The sequence below is a fragment of the Aspergillus eucalypticola genome (assembly GCF_003184535.1).
Source record: "Aspergillus eucalypticola CBS 122712 chromosome Unknown BO83scaffold_15, whole genome shotgun sequence".
Lineage (NCBI taxonomy): Eukaryota > Fungi > Ascomycota > Eurotiomycetes > Eurotiales > Aspergillaceae > Aspergillus > Aspergillus eucalypticola.
In genome coordinates this window covers 64,306-85,588 of record NW_020290289.1, presented here as the reverse complement: position 1 = coordinate 85,588, position 21,283 = coordinate 64,306, and the positions used below count along the sequence as shown (strand labels likewise).

The 21,283-nt window shown below is 52.3% G+C and overlaps 11 protein-coding genes across 11 annotated transcripts; 6 read left to right on the top strand and 5 right to left on the bottom strand.

Annotated features, from left to right (window-relative positions):
* Window positions 1-1,300: 1,300 nt before the first annotated feature.
* On the top strand, window positions 1,301-2,349 carry BO83DRAFT_315038 (PIG-L family deacetylase; the record flags this gene model as incomplete). The annotated part of the gene is made up of 4 exons (XM_025527602.1): window positions 1,301-1,598; window positions 1,650-1,846; window positions 1,899-1,969; window positions 2,007-2,349. 4 exons carry the CDS (start codon window positions 1,301-1,303, stop codon window positions 2,347-2,349), a joined length of 909 nt encoding a protein of 302 aa, XP_025387159.1.
* A 50-nt stretch (window positions 2,350-2,399) lies between these two features.
* Window positions 2,400-3,822, bottom strand: BO83DRAFT_362484 (glycosyltransferase family 32 protein). The gene is made up of 2 exons (XM_025529512.1): window positions 2,841-3,822; window positions 2,400-2,785 (listed from the first exon to the last, which is right to left on the bottom strand). The coding sequence occupies exons 1-2, from the start codon at window positions 3,539-3,541 to the stop codon at window positions 2,461-2,463; spliced, it is 1,026 nt and encodes a 341-aa protein (XP_025387158.1). The 5' UTR covers window positions 3,542-3,822; the 3' UTR covers window positions 2,400-2,460.
* A 790-nt stretch (window positions 3,823-4,612) lies between these two features.
* och3 (glycosyltransferase family 32 protein) lies at window positions 4,613-5,994 on the top strand (the record flags this gene model as incomplete). Its single annotated transcript, XM_025535368.1, has 4 exons — window positions 4,613-4,784; window positions 4,848-5,224; window positions 5,283-5,755; window positions 5,808-5,994. 4 exons carry the CDS (start codon window positions 4,613-4,615, stop codon window positions 5,992-5,994), a joined length of 1,209 nt encoding a protein of 402 aa, XP_025387157.1.
* A 127-nt stretch (window positions 5,995-6,121) lies between these two features.
* Window positions 6,122-7,741, bottom strand: BO83DRAFT_408804 (glycosyltransferase family 69 protein; the record flags this gene model as incomplete). Its single annotated transcript, XM_025534083.1, has 1 exon — window positions 6,122-7,741. Exon 1 carries the CDS (start codon window positions 7,658-7,660, stop codon window positions 6,122-6,124), a length of 1,539 nt encoding a protein of 512 aa, XP_025387156.1. The 5' UTR covers window positions 7,661-7,741.
* A 426-nt stretch (window positions 7,742-8,167) lies between these two features.
* BO83DRAFT_362476 (multicopper oxidase) lies at window positions 8,168-10,033 on the bottom strand (the record flags this gene model as incomplete). The annotated part of the gene is made up of 4 exons (XM_025529511.1): window positions 8,168-8,341; window positions 8,398-9,300; window positions 9,370-9,665; window positions 9,727-10,033. The coding sequence occupies 4 exons, from the start codon at window positions 10,031-10,033 to the stop codon at window positions 8,168-8,170; spliced, it is 1,680 nt and encodes a 559-aa protein (XP_025387155.1).
* Window positions 10,034-10,668: 635 nt separating this feature from the next.
* Window positions 10,669-11,503, top strand: BO83DRAFT_446588 (uncharacterized protein; the record flags this gene model as incomplete). The annotated part of the gene is made up of 2 exons (XM_025536605.1): window positions 10,669-10,761; window positions 10,967-11,503. 2 exons carry the CDS (start codon window positions 10,669-10,671, stop codon window positions 11,387-11,389), a joined length of 516 nt encoding a protein of 171 aa, XP_025387154.1. The 3' UTR covers window positions 11,390-11,503.
* On the top strand, window positions 11,504-12,525 carry BO83DRAFT_49682 (uncharacterized protein). The gene is made up of 2 exons (XM_025537396.1): window positions 11,504-11,779; window positions 11,832-12,525. Exons 1-2 carry the CDS (start codon window positions 11,617-11,619, stop codon window positions 12,224-12,226), a joined length of 558 nt encoding a protein of 185 aa, XP_025387153.1. The 5' UTR covers window positions 11,504-11,616; the 3' UTR covers window positions 12,227-12,525.
* A 53-nt stretch (window positions 12,526-12,578) lies between these two features.
* BO83DRAFT_362471 (uncharacterized protein) lies at window positions 12,579-14,249 on the bottom strand (the record flags this gene model as incomplete). The annotated part of the gene is made up of 5 exons (XM_025529510.1): window positions 12,579-13,305; window positions 13,355-13,746; window positions 13,797-13,864; window positions 13,931-13,967; window positions 14,037-14,249. 5 exons carry the CDS (start codon window positions 14,247-14,249, stop codon window positions 12,825-12,827), a joined length of 1,191 nt encoding a protein of 396 aa, XP_025387152.1. The 3' UTR covers window positions 12,579-12,824.
* Window positions 14,250-14,541: 292 nt separating this feature from the next.
* BO83DRAFT_49685 (uncharacterized protein) lies at window positions 14,542-16,376 on the top strand. Its single transcript, XM_025537397.1, has one exon. The coding sequence runs from the start codon at window positions 14,915-14,917 to the stop codon at window positions 16,316-16,318; it is 1,404 nt and encodes a 467-aa protein (XP_025387151.1). The 5' UTR covers window positions 14,542-14,914; the 3' UTR covers window positions 16,319-16,376.
* A 392-nt stretch (window positions 16,377-16,768) lies between these two features.
* BO83DRAFT_314645 (GMC family oxidoreductase) lies at window positions 16,769-18,733 on the top strand (the record flags this gene model as incomplete). The annotated part of the gene is made up of 3 exons (XM_025527589.1): window positions 16,769-17,101; window positions 17,167-18,625; window positions 18,681-18,733. 3 exons carry the CDS (start codon window positions 16,769-16,771, stop codon window positions 18,731-18,733), a joined length of 1,845 nt encoding a protein of 614 aa, XP_025387150.1.
* A 391-nt stretch (window positions 18,734-19,124) lies between these two features.
* BO83DRAFT_339522 (FAD-dependent oxidoreductase) lies at window positions 19,125-21,245 on the bottom strand (the record flags this gene model as incomplete). The annotated part of the gene is made up of 3 exons (XM_025528546.1): window positions 19,125-20,093; window positions 20,151-20,728; window positions 20,803-21,245. The coding sequence occupies 3 exons, from the start codon at window positions 21,243-21,245 to the stop codon at window positions 19,186-19,188; spliced, it is 1,929 nt and encodes a 642-aa protein (XP_025387149.1). The 3' UTR covers window positions 19,125-19,185.
* Window positions 21,246-21,283: the final 38 nt, after the last annotated feature.

Here is a 21,283-nt window from a genome sequence, read left to right as displayed (position 1 = left end):
CATGTCATCTGCACCTGCTGCGGACGCATCGCATATGTGGCGCCAGAAGGGTTGCATGTCGCTCAGAATAAAAATTCGCGACAACCAACTGTTGTCCTGTCGGTTCATGGCTTATTATTATCCCCGAGAAGAGGAGGCATTTTCAGTGGGCCGTGGGATACACGGGGAGTTACTTGCCTTGGACCGTATATGCCGGCAGATTCGTCAGTCTATGTTGCCCTCGAGCTCCCGATATTATATATACATACATATATGCAGTTCATAAATGGACAAGTTTCTCCTCGCTACAAGTACACGACCATCAATGATGAAATTGCAGTCATTTAGAACGCGAGCTACTCGGAGTTGCATGACCGGTTGCAGATGGGGCAAAACCCCTCCCACTTTGTGGCAAGTTATTGGTGTAACCAACGAGGAGGACCCCAGCTAGATACCCTGTTGCTGCGCTAAGCAAACCCTACTTCATATGGTGAGACCATAGCAAGAGGTTACTACCACCGGGGCCAATATTCAGCATACAGCCAAGCAAATACGATGTTCGCTTCCCTAGTGATCGATCGCTTTATTGTCTAGACCCTTGATGACGGCTGGGGCCGATCGCTAGGCGCGTCGATCTGGAGGACGGAGGTCTGACAGGAACCCCTATTATAACGGGCTCGTCAAGATTGCTCATTTCCCCGGGGCAAGCCCGGAACCAATAGGCCTCTGACTTTGGCTCCTGCTCAGTTGGTCTTACATATGAACTACTCAATAAAGGTGGTGTTCTTTTCCTTCTTTCGTCAGTAAAGCTTGTCAGCCTTGTTTCACCCTTAGCCCCTTGGCCATAACAATAGATCATGCTCGTGCTGCAGCCATTGGCCAGGTAAATCACTCGCTTTTGGAGGACACAACAAGCTCATTGAACCGAGCCAATGACGGAAGAAGCCTATATTGCTGCCTAGTATATTCGCGTATTGGAATTGAGGCTAATGGGCGAAGCTTCTGGTGCGTGTGTTGTGCGAGCTGCGGAAACCCCCGATCTTCGTCACACCCGGTTTTATTACTGACCATACGTAGAACTTGATGTATTTCAGTATCATGTATTACCACATATTACATACACAAGATCGATGTTGTCCGCGGATCCCGACACTCCTCAGGCCTTCCAGAGACCGAAGGTTTTCTTCCTCTCTATTTTGCTGGCAGAAAACTTCGGTGCAGGGCGATGCCACACACTGCATAGCCGTGTGGAGGACCCGATTACACCCCGCCAGGATATCACCTTGGCACTACTTCCGTACAAACAACAACGAGCCCATCGATGGCAACCCCAGCCCGCCTGTTCAGGCGCCTACTTCGCCGAGTGCGGCGACATGACTGGAGATGTCTGATAGCATACTCGGCTCTGATCCTGCTGTCGGCCTCCATCTTCCTGTATCTTCTTCTCGCATACTACCTCGCGGGAGATCCGCGTCTTGTTCCACACACCATCCAGCAAGCGCGGAACGTCCTTCTCGTCACGGCACATCCCGATGACGAGACTTTGTTCTTTAGCCCAACTATCCTTCACGGTCGCGAGAACCCGGATGTCACTCGTTCCTTGTTGGTGCTATCGACGGGTGAGTCATCACTCCACCAGAAATCTTCCGAGTAGTATATCTTCTAATGAGGCGCAGGCGACTATCATGGCCAAGGAGATATCCGCAAGGCAGAAATTGAACGTAGTTGTACCGCACTCGGCATCCCATCTGCTCGCTGCGTTGTTCTGGAGCACGGTGCCTTGCAGGATAATCCAAAGAAGTGGTGGCGCCAGGATGTCATTCAGGACATAGTCGCCCATTACGTTCATATGTGGAAAGTGGATCTGGTACGTTTCCCTTACACCCTTCAAAACTAGTGGCCAGGTATTAAGGCTACAGAAGATCTTCACCTTCGATAACGGTGGAGTCTCGGGCCATATCAACCACAGGGCCGTAAGTGCCGGTGTTCGGTAAGTGAATGGCACCCATACTATTCGAAGCAGTGAGGCTAACAGGGAGCAGAAAGTACGCAGAGGACTTTCCGCATGCCCCGCCAGTCTATGCCCTACAGAGTACATTCCTCCTGCGCAAGTACTCGTCGCTCGTTGATCTGATCTTGACCTCTGTGCCGTTCGCCTGGCGCATCGGGGCAGCGGTCCTTACAGCCGCACCGCCACCCACAGGACACGACATATACGGAAACAGAGCGCTGCTGGTAAGTCCGTGGCGGACCTACCTAACTGCGCGAACAGCATTCAGTCAACATGATAGTCAGTACTCATGGGACCGGGTGTTGTACCTGATAGTGAGCCGTTATATGTGGTTTAATAATTTGTATCGGATAGCCTAAGCTGTGATTATGTTCTGTCAAAGATTCTAATATTAAGCAAAACTATTTGTCTCCAATATGGTATCCAAACGTAAAACCGTGAGCAAAAATCTAGCTAGAAATTACAAGTCTTCAAGAATCATGTGCTTTCTGCAACAACTCTATCTCCTGTGACACTGCGTCTTTCTTGTGCCATGCCCGGCCCCGAGACACACATAAGCTCACAGCCCAGCATCCTCCTGCTAAGGCGACCAGGACCATTCCAAACGCCACCCGTTGATCCATATTCGCAAACGCCTTGATGAACCTTGCGTCTTTCTCGTGCCAGGAGGAACTGCCCAAATGCCGAAAGATCGGAGTATTGACCACACCGTTGAGCATGTGCATTCGTGGGTTCTCGGGGGGGCCAGTTAGGACGCGGAGGGTAGAGGTATCGTGCTGCATGGTGTAGATGGTTCTATAACTTGTTAGCTCTAATATCTGTTCTCTTTGAGCGTCAGGGAGCGACATACGAGGCATAGTGACATCCCGTGCTGAACATAACTGTGATATAAGGCAATAAAGACCATCTTCGATTGAAGGTTGGCAGGTTCCGCACCAGATCACCAACGTAGGTATTGTTCGGTGCCGCGAGCATCATGCCAATGGAGATACCAACGGGGTTGGCCGCCGGCGCGACGAACTCGAATCGACGCAGAGGTTCCAACGACCGTTTACATGCCAGATCATAATCCAACACGGCACCCCCATACCTGTGCAGGATCATGTATCGCAATGCATCCACGCGCTGGACAAGGTACGGGTAACTTTCCCAGGTGAGGAGAAAGTGCGGATAGTGATTCTGCACGAAGCGGCTAGCGTTTTCGTCCGTCCACAGAAACGTTTCCCAGTCCGGATGTTGCTTGAGACACTCGTCTCGGGCAGCCTGCCATTCTGCTCGTGGGGTCTGTGTGCCCAATTGGACGTGGTGCAGCCTTGCGGGGACTGGAACAGGCAACCCGGTGTCGGCGACGGAGTATGTGCTGTTGTAGTCGGAAAATGTCAAATCGAATCCATCATTCTGTTGATTGATGATAGCATCGGCGGATGAGGCTTTCCACACAAAGGGTAATCGAAGCAGTAGGTAAAGATTGCAAACAAACGGGGCGAGCAGGGAGGTTAGAATGAATAGTAGGAGGGCTGCCAGCACGAGTCGGAGGCGCGCGGGAGCCATTGCAGCTGGCTGACAGTGCCTGGAAGGCTTTGGGGCTGAGACAAGGCATGGCAAGGAAGGAAAAGGTACATAATGGATATGGAGAGGCTATTTGAGGGATGTAATTAAATAGTGAAGGAGGCAGTGATGGACAGGTTTTGAGCCGCCAAAAAGGCAAGCTCCGACTGGTAATACAGTTGTGATACGGGACACGCCAGTGGTATTTGTGTGTATCGCAGATGGGTTTCACCAGTAATCCTCCGGTCCCGTTTCTGCCTGGACAACTCGACTTTCCGAGCTTCTTTCCGAGGCCGGTGGGATGTTCCCCTGGGTTTGGACTGTGCTGACACGACCAGAGAGCAAGGGTGGAGACATGATCAGCAATTGGCAAGTCGTGACTGGTACTACGGACAGTCCCGCGTCTGGTCGGTGGAGGATTGTAGTGTTTCCCTTTTTAGGTAATGCTGTGCAAGCAAATTGGCCAGGGGTACGCAGCCAATCATACCTATGCTCATCACAGAGAGACCACAGTGCAAACAGGGCAGAAAGCTCTTTCTTTGTAATCACAACAAGTGAATCAGCCCCCACCAGAGATGCACTGCCATCTGGCCTAAAAAAGGGTCCACGAATCCAAGCAATACTAAGCTTCGACCCCACCGCGGCTAGGGCTGCGTAGGGCGCAGGCCCTGATGATGGCTCGAATTCTGTAAGCCATGCGAGCCATCCCAGCCCCCCATTGGCCAGGACGTGTGACTGGTCTCGTATTATGACACCTACTAGTACTTCCTTGGATTAGTAGTCACTGTAGCCAGGGTCCAGCAGGGCAAGGTTCTGAGCTTAGGGTTGGTGAAGTTTAGGGGCCATTGCTAGGCAGCCGCATTACAAGTGACGGGACCTGCGGGAAGTTATACACCGGCCTGGCGTTGCAGTCAAGACTAACCACGACGCAGAAAAAGTCGAAGAACGAGGCATATCCATGGCTGCCTAGCCACCCCCCAATGAAAGATTATCATGGCCTTTGCTAACCTTTGCTGCCGCCGAATAAATCGACTCCCCACCCATCTTCCCTGAAGTATTATACTCATCACGACAATGGTCTGGCGCTACATGTTGCGACGTCCAGTGCTGGGCGCACTTTGCTTCCTAGTGTTTTTCACCTGGTTACTTCAACAGCCTGATACCTCGGTTAAACAGATTTCTCTTCTTCAACACCGTTACCCATTGCTGTTTGAACGCGTTCATACGAACACTCGCAGTGGTGGAGGTAAGCAACATATGACTTCTGAGTAAGGCTTTGAACTTGTCGGCTAAGACAGGTCGTCTCCAGCGTGGTACATCCCACCGACCTGGACAGATGAGACGAGACAGCATCCTGAGAACATTGTCGACGCCGCGGAGCGAGTGTTACGCTTGACCCAAGCGACTCAACGGCAGATCCCGCACTCCTCAATTCCCCTGATCGTCCACCAAACCTGGAAGAGCACGCGCGTTGACACCTGGCCACATGTATTACAGCAGAGCACGGAGAAATGGTTGCGCACGGTGGACGAGCAGATGGCTTATTTCTTGTGGGACGATGACGGAATACGGCAGTTCATTCGGCGGTTCGAGCCAGAACGGGAGAAACAGTTCTATGCTTTACCCAGCCCCGTGGAACGGTCGGATGTCTTCCGGATTCTCGTGTCCAAGTGGATCGGAGGGGTTGTAAGTAGAATGCTCCTGTCTACTTATCATTACATGTAGGTAACTGACAAACGCGTAGTACGCAGATATCGACACTGAGCCTCTACAATCGCCGGCATATTGGATCGCCGAAACTGATATTTTGCCTTGGGAGGATCATGAGACTGGGCGTGTGTATAATTCTACAGGTTCTGTCCATGCAATTGTTGGGTTAGAAGCAGACTGTCCGCCGAACAGTGATACCTACTGGCGCATGGGATACCTGCTGTCCGTGCAGCTGACGCAGTGGGCCTTTGCATGGACGCCAGGTCATCCAATCTTGCAGATCTTTCTCGACGGTCTTTTCATGGAATCTGCGCTCCAGCCACATTCGAGCGATCTGAACGCGCTGGACCCCGTTGCCCTCACTGGACCTGTCGCATTTACTCATGCAGTGCAGAACTGGCTCGAAACTATGGTCGGCCTCCGATGGAACGCGTTGTCAGGCTTGCAGGATGGAGGGAAAAGTAAATTAGTGGAGGATGTCTTGATTTTGCCTATCACTGGATTCAGGTATAGCTCGTCTACTTCACATGTACTCTTGTCGTGCGCTAATTACAAACAGTCCTGGTCGGGGGAAGTATGGAAACATGGGATCCAAGCCCATCTCGGACCGCTCTGCGCGCTTGTACCATCACGCGCAAGGATCTTGGAGAGAGTTCAACTTGCGAGTTGAGTATGGCAAGTTCTGTCGAACGGTGTTTGGCAGGTGTCGAACGTGGTCCAAAGTGCCTCAGGGTCTGTTACTCTGAGGGGCACACGCTGACGAAGCAGTTTCTATGACAAGTAGCGGTCTGATTTGGAGAAAGGCAGTACTCTCAGGGTGTCCTTGTCTCTGCAAGTCTATAGTATGCCCAGGGGCCCTTCATGAGCAAACAACTAGATTAATGGCGGCGGGATATCCTCCCAGCCATCCTGGCCAGGCTGCCGGTTCTCCACAATCACTGAAAGCCCCCGATATCCCCCAAATCCATCTGCGCAAAATCCGTCAGTCCCCGCGACACGGTCCACTTCACGGAATGCGCCCCCGCGTGCATCGGTCGCATCGGGCACCCAGACCGTATCCCTGACCAGCTGGCCGGGAATTTCGCTCCGACGAGGATTGTGTCGGGGCAAGCCAGCCAGGTGGCTGACAATATTGTGGACAAGTGGGTATAATTTCTCAAACCGCCGTGTGACCCACAGCCAGGAGTGGCTGCGCTCGTCGTATGCTACCCGCACGAACGGGTTCATGTAAATGCCCGTGTCTGCGGCCTTTGTACGGTCCAATGGTGGATCTTGGATATCGGCGTGAATAATACAGCATTCTGATCCATCATAGAACAAATCGGGATCGGCGCGAAAGCGAACCGGGTTGTCGGGTCGTTGAAAGTACTTTGCATCGAAGGCCACCATTCCACCCCAGCAGCTGCGCACCCGAACAGCATCTTTGCCTTCCAGCACATCTATACGACTCAAGCCCGACCCCGCTGAGGTAAACCAGGGGAAGAACTGAAGGCCGATTTCATACCCTTCCAGGTCTCTTGTGGCATATGTATCATAGAACTTGAACGCATTGATAAAATCGACTGCGCATGCGGCCCGGTATTGGGCTACCCCATTCTCATCAATATTAGTAGAGAACAGGAGATGAAGCACATCAATTGGATCGTATATTACGTCGTTCAGATATAGTACCTTGTCATACATAATATCTGGATGCTCATCAAGTGGCCGAAGGGCACGATTCCGCATCTCTGCGAGGTAGTCAGTTCGCTTCACCCGTTTCCCTCCCCCGGGGATTGTTACTGTCGGGAATGCAGTCAAGTCCAGGTCCAGTTCAATTTGTATGGAACTGTTGCACGGCAGTCGGTCCTCCAGATCTCGAAGGGCACTCTGACCTCTAATGCCACTGCCATTTTCGTAGAGGCTGAGGAAGACGTTTTCTTCACCTAGCAGATTGATTAGGTGCAACAAATCATGTCCCCATCTCCCATTGGCTAGCTTACCATCCGGGTCGTAGAGGATGGCTGCAATGAAAATTGTCTCATTATGCGGGTTCCCTCGCCCTGTAATGCCGCTTCGAGAGGCCTGTTGGTGGAGGAGCTGGTAGTGCGGTGGTAGATACGTATACGAGGGCCACAGTATGCCCGTCAAAGCGACCAACAAGATCAAGAAGCCTATCACCAGCCGGACAAGGCCACCAAACCGACGGGGAATGATGCGACGATTTCCACAGTAAAGAGAACGCCTGAGGTAGAAAAGAATGGCCCCTAATGATAGTTGCCTAAAGAATGGAAGGCGTCTGCCGGTTGCTCTTCTGTATGTGATCAAGTCTTCCTCCTCGAGGTCCGAAACGGAGAGCAGAGCAATCGAATCAACTGAGAAGCGGGGACTCGTTCTGGAGTACTCCAGGGGCCTTAGAGGAATTTGAACCATGATCGCTGATGAATTAGGATGTTCCTTCTATACCGTCGTTCCCAAGACACATATCAAGTGCAATTGAGTTGGTGACATTGGAGCGGCCCAGAGGTGCAGTGAACATGGGCGATTCTCTAATATATATATTTTTATGACATTATCAGTCCATGCGGGAACTTGATATATGGTATGTATTACTTACGTTACATTACGCACAATATCTGTCAGCGTATCGGTGGAAGTTTGTCTTAGTAATGTAAATAGCAAGTAACGGCAGGTATTGTTCATTATGACCGTAATTTGGGTATGTGGTAAGGACACCTGACCCTCCGTCAGATCTACGATGAGGGAAGCAATGATACGAAGTCAATCAATAGACCAATTAATTAAAATGGCAGTCCTGACACAACACCCCCTACTAAGTCACGGAAGCTCATGAACTAGCTGGAAGATTAGTTGGATTATGATAACGAATGTTCACTTCCTGGCAGTCGTTCAAAAATGGCCACTTTCAACCACAACCCTTTAAACACCAGAATCATGCTGCACGACATCTTGAGCCGCGACGTAGCTCTTCCAGCTGGCGCAGGTGTCATTCAGTTTCTCGTAGTCGTAGATTATCTCTGGGGCTCGCTCCAGTAGCTGAACCGCGAAGCCCTCAGAAGTGTGCCAGGCGATATGGCAGTGCATGAGCCAAGCCTGCGTATCTCAATTAGCCAACAGACAGTCTCAAGGAAAGAAATGTGAGCACTTACACCCGGATTGTTGGTCTTGATCGCAATGACCAAGTAGCCACTGGCGGGCATCATCGCCACATCACGCCGGGGGGCATTGACCAAAGTCAGGGCGTCGGTCTTTGTTGCGTCGAAATCGCCGTAACCCGAAGCCAGAACCCAGAAGTCATGCCCGTGCAGGTGCATGGGATGGTCCTGGGCGAAGGGAGAGTGGACGACCAGGTATACCCACTGGTCCTGGTAGGGGAGATGGATGATGCGCTCCTTGGCTGCCCAGGTGTAGTTGCGGTTGGCCACATGCATCAGAATAGGATAATCCCATTCAGTGTGGAAGGAGGTCTTGTTCATGGTCCACAGCAAGGCGTTCGAGGCGACCTCAATTGCAACCTCTTCACTTGTACTGTAGGCAAAATTGTCCGAGGCATTGATGGCTATGTAGGGGATGAGGTCAGAGGAGGACTCATCGGCACAGGAATCAGTATAAGTCCAGGCTGAGGTCGTTGGGTCTGCCGTGGAGGAGTTGTCATAACGAATGATGCCCTTGATATTGTTCAAGGCATCCGTCTCGGAGCAGGCCTCCTGGGGGATTGCGCGCAGCCAAAAGTTCCCGCTGTTCAGTTGCTTAGCCGTTACAATGATATCATACCGCTGGCCCATGCCAATACTTAGTTGTGTGGTGTTGTAGGGATGAATGGGGACAAAATCCGCCGCGATCACTTCCATGGTGTGGTTATCAATCATGAAGCGGAAATGGTTGTCAGCTGCGGCGTTGACGAGGCGAATGCGGTATCTGGTACCCGCATCAAAGGTTGTCTCGAAACGCGAACCGTTGTTGCCATAAGTATTTGTCCCATTGATAAGGCCGTTGGGAGGAGTGGGCGGTCCACTCGTAGCGGATTGGAGGACCAGTTCGTCGGCAGTTTTCTGACAGAATTAGGCCTGCCCTGGGTCTGCCTTATGCTGAAGTTGGAAGGAGGAGGGGGCAAAGCGTACATGATACCAATCGTTCAAGAAGATATGGCCTAGATCCACATCGTAGTTGGCTGTGGCAGGGCCATTGATCAGAATTCCACCAAAAACACCATCCCACGCCTGAACGTAGAAGTGGGAGTGATACCAGCCCGTTCCATATTCCACAGCACGCCATTTGTAGGTGTATGATTGTCCCGGAGCGATGGGGCACTGCGTGATACTCGGGACACCGTCCATATGGTCCGTCCAGTTCTGTCGAATCCCGTGGAAGTGCAGACCCGTTCCATTAGACTGCAGAGAGTTGGTGACATGGACGACTAGACAGCCCAAGAGTCAGTCACTAAATACGAAGTAACAGGACGAGCAAATACTACATACTGACTGTATCTCCCCAGTCTGCGATGATAGTGGGGCCGGGGAAGGAGCCATTGATCAATTGAACAGGAAGCTCAACGCCATCTGGAGCGGCGGTGGTATTTTCAACATTGAACCAGTACTCGCGTGTGACCCCGGTATCAGGGACCTCCTCATAGTAGTTGGTCGAGATGTTATACCCGTCTCGCCAGCAGGCCCGGTTGGTCGGACTGTTGACGCATCCTTTAGGATTTGAGGTGGACGGAATGGAAGCCCCGAGGACCTGTGGTATAGCAAGGGCCGACAGAAGAAAAGAGGGAGGAAACCGCATTATACTAACATTAACGCGAACGTAGCGCGTGAAAGAGATAGAAGCGAGCGACTCAATGAATCAGTAAAGAAGGGATGGATTGAATGAATGAAAAGGCACAGCGAACGTATAGGAAGAGGATTAAAGCATCAAAGAATGACAAAAGCACAATAATGAGGACTGAATGATACTCAGCAGCAGTGGCATATCTGCTTCCAATTGGTCTAGTTTTATATGCTTCTCTGAAATGGTTGAGCATTGCCGGACAACCTCCAGGTACCTCTGCTCGGCCATGATCTGTCTCTGTGGTAGAGTACCGGCAATGGTCTTTGGTACCAGGGCCACCTATCCGCGCCCCCACCGACGATCAATGCAAGCTAAAGACACCATGGGGATAGTGAGAGTCTATCTTTGGTCATCAAGCTCCTACGCTTGAGTATTGGTGCGATCGAGGGTGTCATTAAGGAGGGCCCACCAGCGACACGCATGCCAGAAGCCCTGCTTGCGTTGCTCGTTGACCAACAATCGAGAAATTCTAAATCTTCCTTTCAGCATCAAATTATCGAGTTACGATTGGATAGAGCCATGGAAAATGTGGAATCGGACAGAGCATAACGGTAATATAAATAAGCGGCCACATTGACGATGCTGGATTTATGCCTACCAAGCCGAGCGAGAAGGTAGGACAGAAATGGTACATAGCAGCATCTGAAGGGCCAGCGGGTGCGCTCGTGGCATTTAATCCTGCAGTACGTAAGAAGCCCCGGGAAATTTAGCAACGGGAAGCACCCGAGGATCTCTCAGCTCCCACAAAAATGGGGGCTATCATGGTGGCACAGGGTTGAGTAAGACGTTCAAGTTTCGAATACACTGAGAGCCCTGAGAGCCCTGTACCGTGACGATCGAGAGTCGACCAAGCTCTGCTGGGTAGGTGCCGGGACAATCTCCAGCTAGTGTGCAGAGACTAGTGCCCCATGGGGCAAGGATGAACAGACCAGATGGGTCAAGATCGCAGCCTACAGTGAACTATCCACAAAATCGCTGGTATCAGCCACAGGCTCGCGTGGTTCCGCAACGTCATCACACAACCGTCTCCACTGGCGTTTTGTTTGGATCCACCCAAAAGATCTATTTTTTTCTGCTCTTGGCACCAAGCTTTCCGTCCCCATCGCACTGGCAGTTCTACCGTCTTCCACCGGCTCTGCCGTGTCTGCCAACACAATGGCATTCCCATTCAGCCCTATTCTGGGGCCAGGCATGCGCGTCACCCACGCATCGAACAAGGTTTCGCTCGTGTTAGCATGGCCTGAGGACCACGTATACAGTCGAAGATTTTTGCCGGTTTCCCGCGGACTCACACTCGGGAATTCCGTCTGAGTACCAGAACCCAGAGGATGCTAGGAATTATCAGGCTTGGCATTCAAGGGCTAGGGGTCCACTACAAGGACAGAGCCTATAATTGGGAAGGTTTCCCTTATAGGATTGTATGATAACGACGTTTTTGTTTCTTGGCCGAAGAACGCAAAGCACATTCGTTACATTCATCTTCGTTTCTTCATAGTTTTACTTACCTTCCTTCTCAACACCGAGTCTACCACCAGCCCATGATGCAGTGGACGAGCTTTCTTTGCCCTCTGATCACCTTGCACGCTGGCCTTGGCGCTGCTTGGGGCACCCATGTCAAGCGGGGATCGGAGACCAATGCCACCTTGTTGGCCTACGGACAGAACTCTTCCGCTTATCCCATCGCTTACGGGCTCAGTGATGGTATGGCTTCCGGAGTCATGTACCATCTAGCCGCTGCTGACCGACAATCTAGGCCTCCTGTACATCGCCCAAAATCCGGAGAACACTGCAGCAGACCTGACGCCCATGTATTGGGACCTGCCCTCCATCACGGACGACTGCTGGATCGTGAACGGCACGTTCATGAACGGGACTCGCGCGGGTTCCCTGTACATCCGACCGGAAAGCGACAACTGTCTCGGCGTGCTACCTTTTGCCCAGGCTAAAGGGGTGAATGGTGTTGTCACGGGCTTTGGCCTCTTTGCATCGCAGCTGGTCTACAACAATAATACTCAGCTGGAAGCACAATTCTGGGCGGCAAAGACGGACACTGAAGATGTCTACAAGCTGGTGTGGGTGGAGGACTCTGCCCAACTTGCGAGCGAAAGCTTTCCTGTGGTGGTGAAGGCATCGGAGGACTCGACTTGAGGTAAATAAGCAACCCATGGTGGTGTGGCTCGGATTGTAGGGGGTGGTGCTCCGGGCATCATGTTGTTCATGGTCATTGCGTGGTGGCACATCTGTTATTCGTTGAAATTATATTACCATCGTTAACTATCACTAATCTTATATTCAACAGACACTCGTTTATACGAATAATTTAAGCAAATTGAATGCTGAGAGTTGCAGCGCCTGACAAACAGAGCGGGAAACCAAAACGTGCTTGAGCCACAATAATCCTAGTTCCAGGAAGGAAAAAATACCTCACCTATAGAACGCCGGAACTAGACTTTCACCATGCTGATTTCGTCACTCACTCAGTAGAGACACACATGTAGATCGGACTTTGGGTGAGGCTCAGAGACCCTTGGCCCGGTTTCGGTAGTGTTTCAGGTACACACAACAGACGGGAGGAGAGCAAGTCTTGTCTCTATACCCTTTCTTATCATTGCCCCACCGTGTTAGTCACTAGTCCTTGTTATGCTGTCTAAGCATAGCTGGCGTACTTGTATACACCCCAATCTGTTGTGACTACGACATTCATTTCCACTGTCCGTGCCGTGCATACTCTGCCACACCCCCTGGTCTAGCGATAGGAGACGGATTGCTCCAAGCTAGATCGGACGACAATGGAGTGATCTGGAATGGGATATCCTGATGTTGAGCGCAGAGATGGCGTATGCTGTGCCGTCGTGTCATCCATTCCAAGATTGGCCAGCCCAACCTCGTCTTCAGGCACCTCGCAAGTAGAGGTTAACGTCCTTACGCGTCTTGACTGGCTGAGTCGTATGCTAGCCTGTAAGTGGGCCCGGTCTCCAGGATGGCGTGAAGGCTTCTGTGGAGACCCTGAGGAGGGGAATTGATTGCCTTTGCTTCCTTGACTGGACAATATCCGAATGCGGGTGAGACGCGCCAGTGGTCCGAGCTGGGGGAGACAGGCGCAAACAATAGCTACGGATGGCTCAATACTGGACCAGATGAACAGCGGTCCCATCATCCAAGTAATATCATGAGCTTGGGTAAATCGATATAGAACATATATGCGCACGGCACTGGCTACGCAAACGCTGCAAGGTACGTTAGGGGTGTTCCTAACTGGGAGTACGGCACACTCACAAGCTACCCAACGCAAGAATTAGGCAAACAGCAATCTTCTTCCCGCGGTTCATTTGGAGCATTGCGATTTGTGGAAAGGGAATAATAAGAATTATGAAGTCGTTGACCATATTGATGATTCCGGTCGCGAGAAAGAATGTGTCAGTGTCAATGCACGTTCCCGACGCACCTTGGAACTGATTCCAGAAATACGACAGCGGTTTGCAGCAGTTTCCCATGGCCACCCAGACAGTAACAGGGTATGAGAGCGCGAGCATAAATCCAAGCCAAACGGAGATTCGGAGGGAGAGGGGCTGGTGAACACCCACAAAGATCCGGCGATAGAAGAAAAGGATCGAGAGTTTATATGCTGAACATCCGGCAGCATACATAAAAGTGTATGTGAACAGGATCTGCCTGGTAAGCTACCACATAATATCCTGAAGGTTTCGCACAATCTTACCTTGAAGATAGTCGACACATCGGCCAGAGATACTGCCCATACATGTTTTCCAGCGCCAAATGCGCCGCCTAAAATTTTGACAAGTGCTTAGAAGCCGATGTATCTGGGGGAATAGGAAGCATCTCGCGCTGTACCTGCTAGACTTAGACCTGCTGTGGCTGCGACAAAAACCTGGTAAGTAGCGATGTGGATGTTAGCACTTGAAGACCCATTGCTGATCGACTCATCTTGTTCACCCACCAGGGACGCCAGAATCAACCAGTCGTCCAGTCGAAAAGGATTCCGCACGGCCAGTCTCGCGATGAACCGGAGACACACTGCAATTATGCTGAGAACCAACAGAACAATCACGGCTGCATTGTCTCGACGTACTTGACTATCAGCTAGATCGATGAGGGCAGGAGGTTGACCGAAGATGGCCACTGTAGTTGGATCCAAGTCCCTCATGTGCATTTCTGGACTAACAAGATGAGCTACGGCAATACTTTGCCCCTTATCAGCTCCTATGTTGCGGCTAAGTTGATGTTGGGTGCATCGAGGAAATATTTAAGGGGTTATCATTTTGCCGTGGACTATATTAGACGGCCATCGGTCGGGTCGGTCGGGAGACTCTATTTGCTCCTTTTTCCTAGCACTCAAGAAGCTAGCAGGGGATTCCTTTCAACTTAACACTATAGTCAAGGGTTGGCACATCGGGGTGAACGACGGTGTCACTTTTAGCATATTAGCCTTGCGTTAGTGCTGACAGCTTACAGGGATCGTTTCGACGATCACAATTCTTCCGCTGCTCCCCGTCGGATCAAACGGCTGTTAAGCCAAGAATCCAAGTCTTCGCCAGTGATAGATAACGCAAGCCAGCCTCACGGCCAATCATATTCTCGACTGGATATCGCGTTCTCCTGTCAGTTGACGCATTGGGAAGCCTGGCCTGATGTCGTCGCAACAGGATGCATTTTAGTGCCGTCGCTGCTTCTCCCGTTCATGAACCGTCTGCGGGGTTCTGCTCAAGAGAAAGGTATTAATTTGAGGATGATGTGCCTGTACCTGGCTTGCATGTCGGGATTCTGACCCTCTTTTCCATACGACATACTTTTGGAGGCATCATTTCATGCGTTGCAATGGGTTCGATAGCTGAAGCGAGCGACATCCCGAGCCTCACGGCGTTAGAACGTATCGGTCCCAAGGGCTATGTGCGGTACATATTTCCCTTTCCACTTGGGGATGACTATGATCTCGAGCAGGTGGTCGAGATTCTCCGGGTGAGCTATGCGGCCACCACTCGCCGGCTACCGGTTATGGCGTGCGAGGCAGTGCCAGACCATCGCACAACACAACGAGGTGTCCTTCGCCTCCAACGCCTCCTCGAGGGTTACATCGAGCCGATAGTGACCCGAGATCTGCGTGCGCCCGGCAAATTTCCGACCACCTACGCTAAGCTTCAGGCCAGGGCGTTCCCGGTGGCTTTCTTTGATGCCGACGTGCTATGCCGCCGCTCTGTATGGCCCACTCCGGGAGAGCGATTGCCAGTATCTCTTTTGCAGGCCAACTTCATCCCCGGTGGCCTGCTATTGAATTGGTGTGTGCTGCATGTGGTTGGTGACGGCACGACATACCAGGTGTGGATGAAGGTTTGGGCTGAGGAGTGTCGTCGCGCTCAGGGCATGGCCATTCCTGAACCCATCGAGCTCCCAGAGGCGACTTTTAAAGATCGTGAATGCGCAATGCGTGCATCTGGACGTAATCCTGGCTCACTGGGCAGTCATCCGCAGTACACATTGCTCCCATCTGCGCCGGCCGGAGCACCTCCCAAGATGCTGGCCCAGAACCATCGCACTCAAGTCTTCTATTTCTCCCCTGCAGCGCTGACGGCACTGAAGGAGGCAGCGTCTCCCGCTCATGCGACCATGACCTCAGACCAAACTTGGATTTCCACCAATGACGCCCTATCGGCGCTGCTCTGGAGGACGGTGATGGCTGTGCAGTGGCCCCTGGATACTCTGCAGGGTGATCCCGTATCCGTTTTCAATCTCGCGATCGACGGGCGCCTACGGACCGATCCGCCTGTGCACCCCGAGACTCTGGGATGCTTTCTGGAGTATCTCGGGGTTTCCCTCCCGATTCGCACCATTCTGGGCTCCACTAGCCTTGCAGATCTAGCCATCCTGATCCGTAAAGAAGTACTCCGCGCCGGCCGGCAGTTCACGGATGACCTGGTCGCACTCGTAGAGCAGTTGGAGGATGTGGACTGCCTGGTGCCCACGGCATTCCTGGATGTCCCTGGGTTCAACTGCGTACAGACCTCCTGGATCAACTTCCAGTTATATGGACTGGAATGGGGTCCCCTGATGGGCCACCATATCGGCGCGGTGCGAACCCCTCATATTGGTATCATCAACGGTCTGCAACTCGTGTTGCCGGCGCCACCAGAGGGGGGGATGGAGGTGTTGGTAGGAGTGGAGGAGAGATGCTTGGAACGCCTGCTGCAGGACCCCCTGTGGATGAAGTATGCCGTGGCACGATAGGTGAGAGGTGGAATAAGGGGGCGAGGTGCCACAAGCAGCCATCCGTAGTCGCTTCGAGGAATTGTGTATAATAACTGTTTTAATGAACGCGTGTTACTCAGCATAGGAGCAGTATCCCAAAATATGTTGCCTACCTTCCTACAGCCAATACTGGCTTTTGCAGTTGCCTAAGCCACTGCTTCATTATCACTGGAACGCTGACCGCAAACCCGCCGCGGATCATTCACCGACATTCCAGCAAGTGACGTCGAATTCCACTAACAGCAACATCCACATTCCGTTTACGGGAGTTTCACAGGCGCCACAGCAATAAATGAGAATTACTTTATACACCAGGTTCCCTCCGCCCTTGCAGAGACAGCAGTCGCCTGACATTTAAGCTGTCTCTTCAATTCCCCACTGACTTTGCAGGCTTCATGTGGTATTCCTACAACATCCAGCATGCGCGTTATGCTCAAAGCTAGCTTGGTGGCAGTAGCAGTAGTAAATGCCTCCGCCCACGTGCTGGGGCAAAGGCCATTTGGTTCCTCGTTTGGTGTTCCTGGGACTAATGCAACGTTCGCCTACATCGTGGTAGGAGGTGGAACCGCGGGTTTGACGCTGGCGACGCGACTAGCCGAGCAGCAGAATGGCTCGGTGGCTGTCATAGAAGCAGGAGGTTTCTATGAGATCGACAATGGTAATCTAAGCCAGGTTCCTGCCAGTGCCGGAGCATACAGTGGTCCATCCCCATCTGACTGGCAACCTTTGATTGACTGGGGATATGTCACTACCCCGCAAGAGGTACGTAGTTCAGGGCAATTGGCAGAATGAGATATGTCAAGGGCTGACTGATTTGTTGGCAACAGGGACTTTACGATGCACAGGTACACTACCCGCGCGGTAAGTGCCTGGGAGGCAGTTCTGCCCGCAATAGAATGGTATTCCACAGGGGCACAAAAGGAGCATATCAGAAATGGGCGGATGCGGTGAACGATGACAGCTTCACTTTCGACAACCTGCTGCCCTTCTTTGAAAAAAGCTTACACTTCACCCCGCCGGATCAGTCCCTGCGGTTAGCCAACACCACCCCTTGGTATGATGCCAGCGTGCTGGGCACTGGCGCGGGTCCACTGTCTGTGACCTACTCCCACTACGCCCAGGCCTTTACTTCGTGGGCTCTTCAGGGCATGAAGAGTGTGGGATTGTCAATGATTCCCGGATTTCAGAGTGGCTCGCTACTGGGCTCGGGGTATACTCTGCTAACCATTAACGCTTCCACGATGCTGCGCGAGTCATCCGAGACAGCATTCCTGAGTAGTGGCCTGAGTCGCCCCAACTACCAGGTCTATCAGTCTACCCGAGCTAAGCGGATCCTCTTCGATGGTGGTCAACGGGCAACAGCCGTGATGGTGGAGACCGGGGGATTTACCTACCAGTTGAACGCGACCAAAGAGATCATTCTCTCCGCAGGGGCCTTCGGCTCACCGCAATTACTAATGGTATCTGGTGTTGGGCCTGCTGAGATTCTCAATCCACTGGGTATTCCTGTAGTGGCTGACCGGGCAGGCGTCGGCCAAAATCTGCAGGACCAAGTCCTGTCGTTCGTGGCGCGCCCTGTTAATGTGGTCACAGAGTCTGCGATGAATTTGCCGGAGGTACAGGCCCAGGCAGCACAGCAATTTGACGAGCTGGCAGCTGGACCCTATACCAGCGCCGGAAATGAAGCGTTGGCGTGGGAAAAAATCCCCCATGATCTGCGGGCGCAGTTGTCCAACGATACTCGAGAATTCCTTGACCAGTATCCGTCGGACTGGCCGGAGATTGAGTATATTCTGATGGCAGCGTATAGAGGGGGAAGAGAAGATGGAATACAGGAGCCTGATGATGATTTGAACTACGCCTCCATTGTGTTTGGCCTTGGACTATCGCAGTCCCGTGGCAACGTGACAATCACCTCCCCAGATGCTGCCGTGCCGCCCCTCATCAACCCAAACTGGCTCACAGCATCAGCAGACATTGAGGTAATGGTAGCAGGCCTCAAGCGGGCGCGGCAGCTCTGGCAATCAAGTGGCCTCAGTCCGGTGATAATTGGCCCGGAGGCGTTCCCAGGAGATTCAGTTGAGACCGACTCGGAGATTGAAGTCTCTGTCAGGCGCAATGCGATGTCTATCTCGCATGCCTCGTGCACATGTGCTATGGGAACTGCTGACGATCCAATGGCCGTGGTGGATACTCAGGGCCGCGTGTTTGGAGTGCAGGGCCTGCGGGTAGTCGACGCATCAATTTTCCCTCTCCTGCCTCCGGGTCACCCGCAAGCTACAGTTTGTAAGCTACGATCCGCAACCTCCTTTACTAATTATAGCTCGCTTACCATAGACAGATGCCCTGGCCGAGAAATTAGCCTGCGATATTACCAGACAGTGCGCCGAGTAGATTGCGTAAAGTCTTTCATAATTCAATACCAATGGAGTTGTTTGAAGTATAAGACCTAGCTGATCATTCATCAGACGGTACAGCGTTCCGGTAGCATATTGAGGATGCGTTGTTACGATGTCTGGTGGGTGCTAGTCAAGCCGCAATAGTATGCGCAAATGCCTGTCTTAAGATCGGTGACATTATCCTGCTATGCGTAGACCAACCGTGCAGGATCCGCTCGTAGTGGAAGTTTACAAGTCGCAGTTTTTCACTTCCGGCCACATTGCCGCAGCCTAAAGATTGAGCCCAGTCAGTGAAAATATGCCATTCTTGTGAGCATCGTTGAGTATGGCCCACTATTAGTCAAAATAATGCTTATCGCTTTTGATAGTTACGAGGGGCCAAATATATATACATGATCTATGGCAAGGAGCTCGACAGAAGGGAGTGCTGCTCTCTATACATCCCGTTCACACCTTACATAACCGGCCATTCTGATCCGGCAGCCCATCCAAGCTGTGCACCTTCCAGTCCTCACTACCTACTCCAGTGGGGGCGTAAAACAGTCCTGTAGGATCATACTTTTGCTTCAGGGCATACAGGCGATCATAGTAGGAGCCATAGAATGCCTGCTGGAAGTGCGGCTCCATGACATCCGCCTCAGACATGTAGGCGCCCGCCTCCGGGCAAGTGCGCCGCCACTCTCCCACAATATCGTAGGTGAAGTGTTCCATCTCCTCCAAAATGTCGGCATTGGTGGCATTGCTTGACCAACTGGTCGACGTGATGGCGTGCATCAGGGTCTTGCGGAAGGCTGGGTTGGCCGAGCTGGGGGAAACTCCATCGAGCAAGTCGGCTTTCATGTTAAAGGCCAGCAAGGAGTAACCGGCCGACACGGTGGAGCGGAGAGCAGCCACAGTCTGGTTGAATCGGGCCGGATCCTCGAAGTTGGCGCGTGGAAACAGTCGAGATCCGGTCATCATGGTCACCGAACCGACGGTCTCTAGCGGGAAGCCCGCGTTCCAGGCGTCATAAAAGTTATCGTAGTAGGTCGTGTTCGGCTGGAAGGAGATGCCTAAGTGATGCAACTCTTCAAACCATGGCTGCATCAGAGAGTTGAACTCGGCTACGGTGTGATTAACCGCAAAGTAGGGGTTCATAAGGAACTCAAACGCGTCATTTCCCGTCGAGATGACCCAGAAGTAGGCGTATGTTCCAGCATCGGCATTAACCGGAAAGCGTTTCATGTACGCGCTCACACCCGCCCAGAAGGCATCAGCCGAGACATTGGCGCCAGTAGTGAACGAGAAGGTCGAGACAGTGACAGGCACTTTGGGGTAGACACGAGAGATGATGGAGGTGACAATGCCGTATGTACCTAGCCCTCTGCGTCAATGATACGGTCAACAGAGTCGCAAGGGGCTTTTTAACTTACCACCACCTCCACCACGAAGGGCCCAGAAGAGATCAGCATCTGATTTCTCAGTAACGGTGACAAATCGGCCATTAGCAAGGACTACCTCCAGTGCCAGCACTTGATCTGCAGCCAATCCGTACATACTCGACATAGGCGAGTGACCTCCTCCAAGCACGTAGCCGCCAGCCACGCCCACGGTCTTGCCTTCGCCACCTACTGCAGTAAACCCAAGCTCGTTGGCTTTCTCATAAATTTCGAACGCCTGAACACCAGCCCCCATCTTCACTGCGGGGCCGCTATAGTTGCCAAGCTGATAGTCCTCGTAATAGACGATATCTTTGAGGTGATGCGTCCAGATGCCGAGGGCCCCGGCGCCAGTGGACTTGCCATTGAAGTCATGACCGGTATTTTTGGCGACTAAGCGCAGGCCAATATTACGGGCAAAGTTCACGGACAGCTGAATTTGCGCTACCGTGCTTACGTTAACGGCGTAGCTGCTGTAGCCCCCCAACGTGCAAGATTCGGATGTCAGGTCGGGTGGCAAGCAACTGCGGCCCTCGAACAGCGGCCACATCACCGACGCGGGGTCTGCTGCACTATCCAGCTTTGTCAATACAATGTGATCTGGCGAAATTGGACTAGGAGTCTGGGGAGCAAAGGATGAACTCACTGGAGGTAGGAGATTGTCCAGTCGTCCGAAACATAGTCGCACTCAGTTTTATTGTACTCGGGCCAAGATGGATAACAAGATGCGGCTAATGGAACTGTCTTGATGAGTGCGCCGCCCAGCAGCTGGTCAAATAGTGACCATGTCGAGTCGGATGGCCAGGCTGCATCACTGGGAAAGAGCTTGCACTCGCCTGATGAGAGGGCCTGTATGGAGGTATTCCGGCCGAACTCGAAGAGGGCGGTAGATTTGCCCAGCGTAGACTGCAGCTGAGCTAGCACGCCATCTGTAAGTTGATGAATTTCACTGTTGAAGAAGGGAGCATTGGCCACATAGTTGGCTGTTGGGACTGTTGTGGCGGCGACGGGGACCGTCCTTGAGGCCGCACTGGCCTGAGAGGCAGCACCGAGAGCGAGTGCCACCAGAAACGAAGTTGAAGGAGCCATTGATCAAGACACCAAAGAACGGCAGCTTAGAACACTGC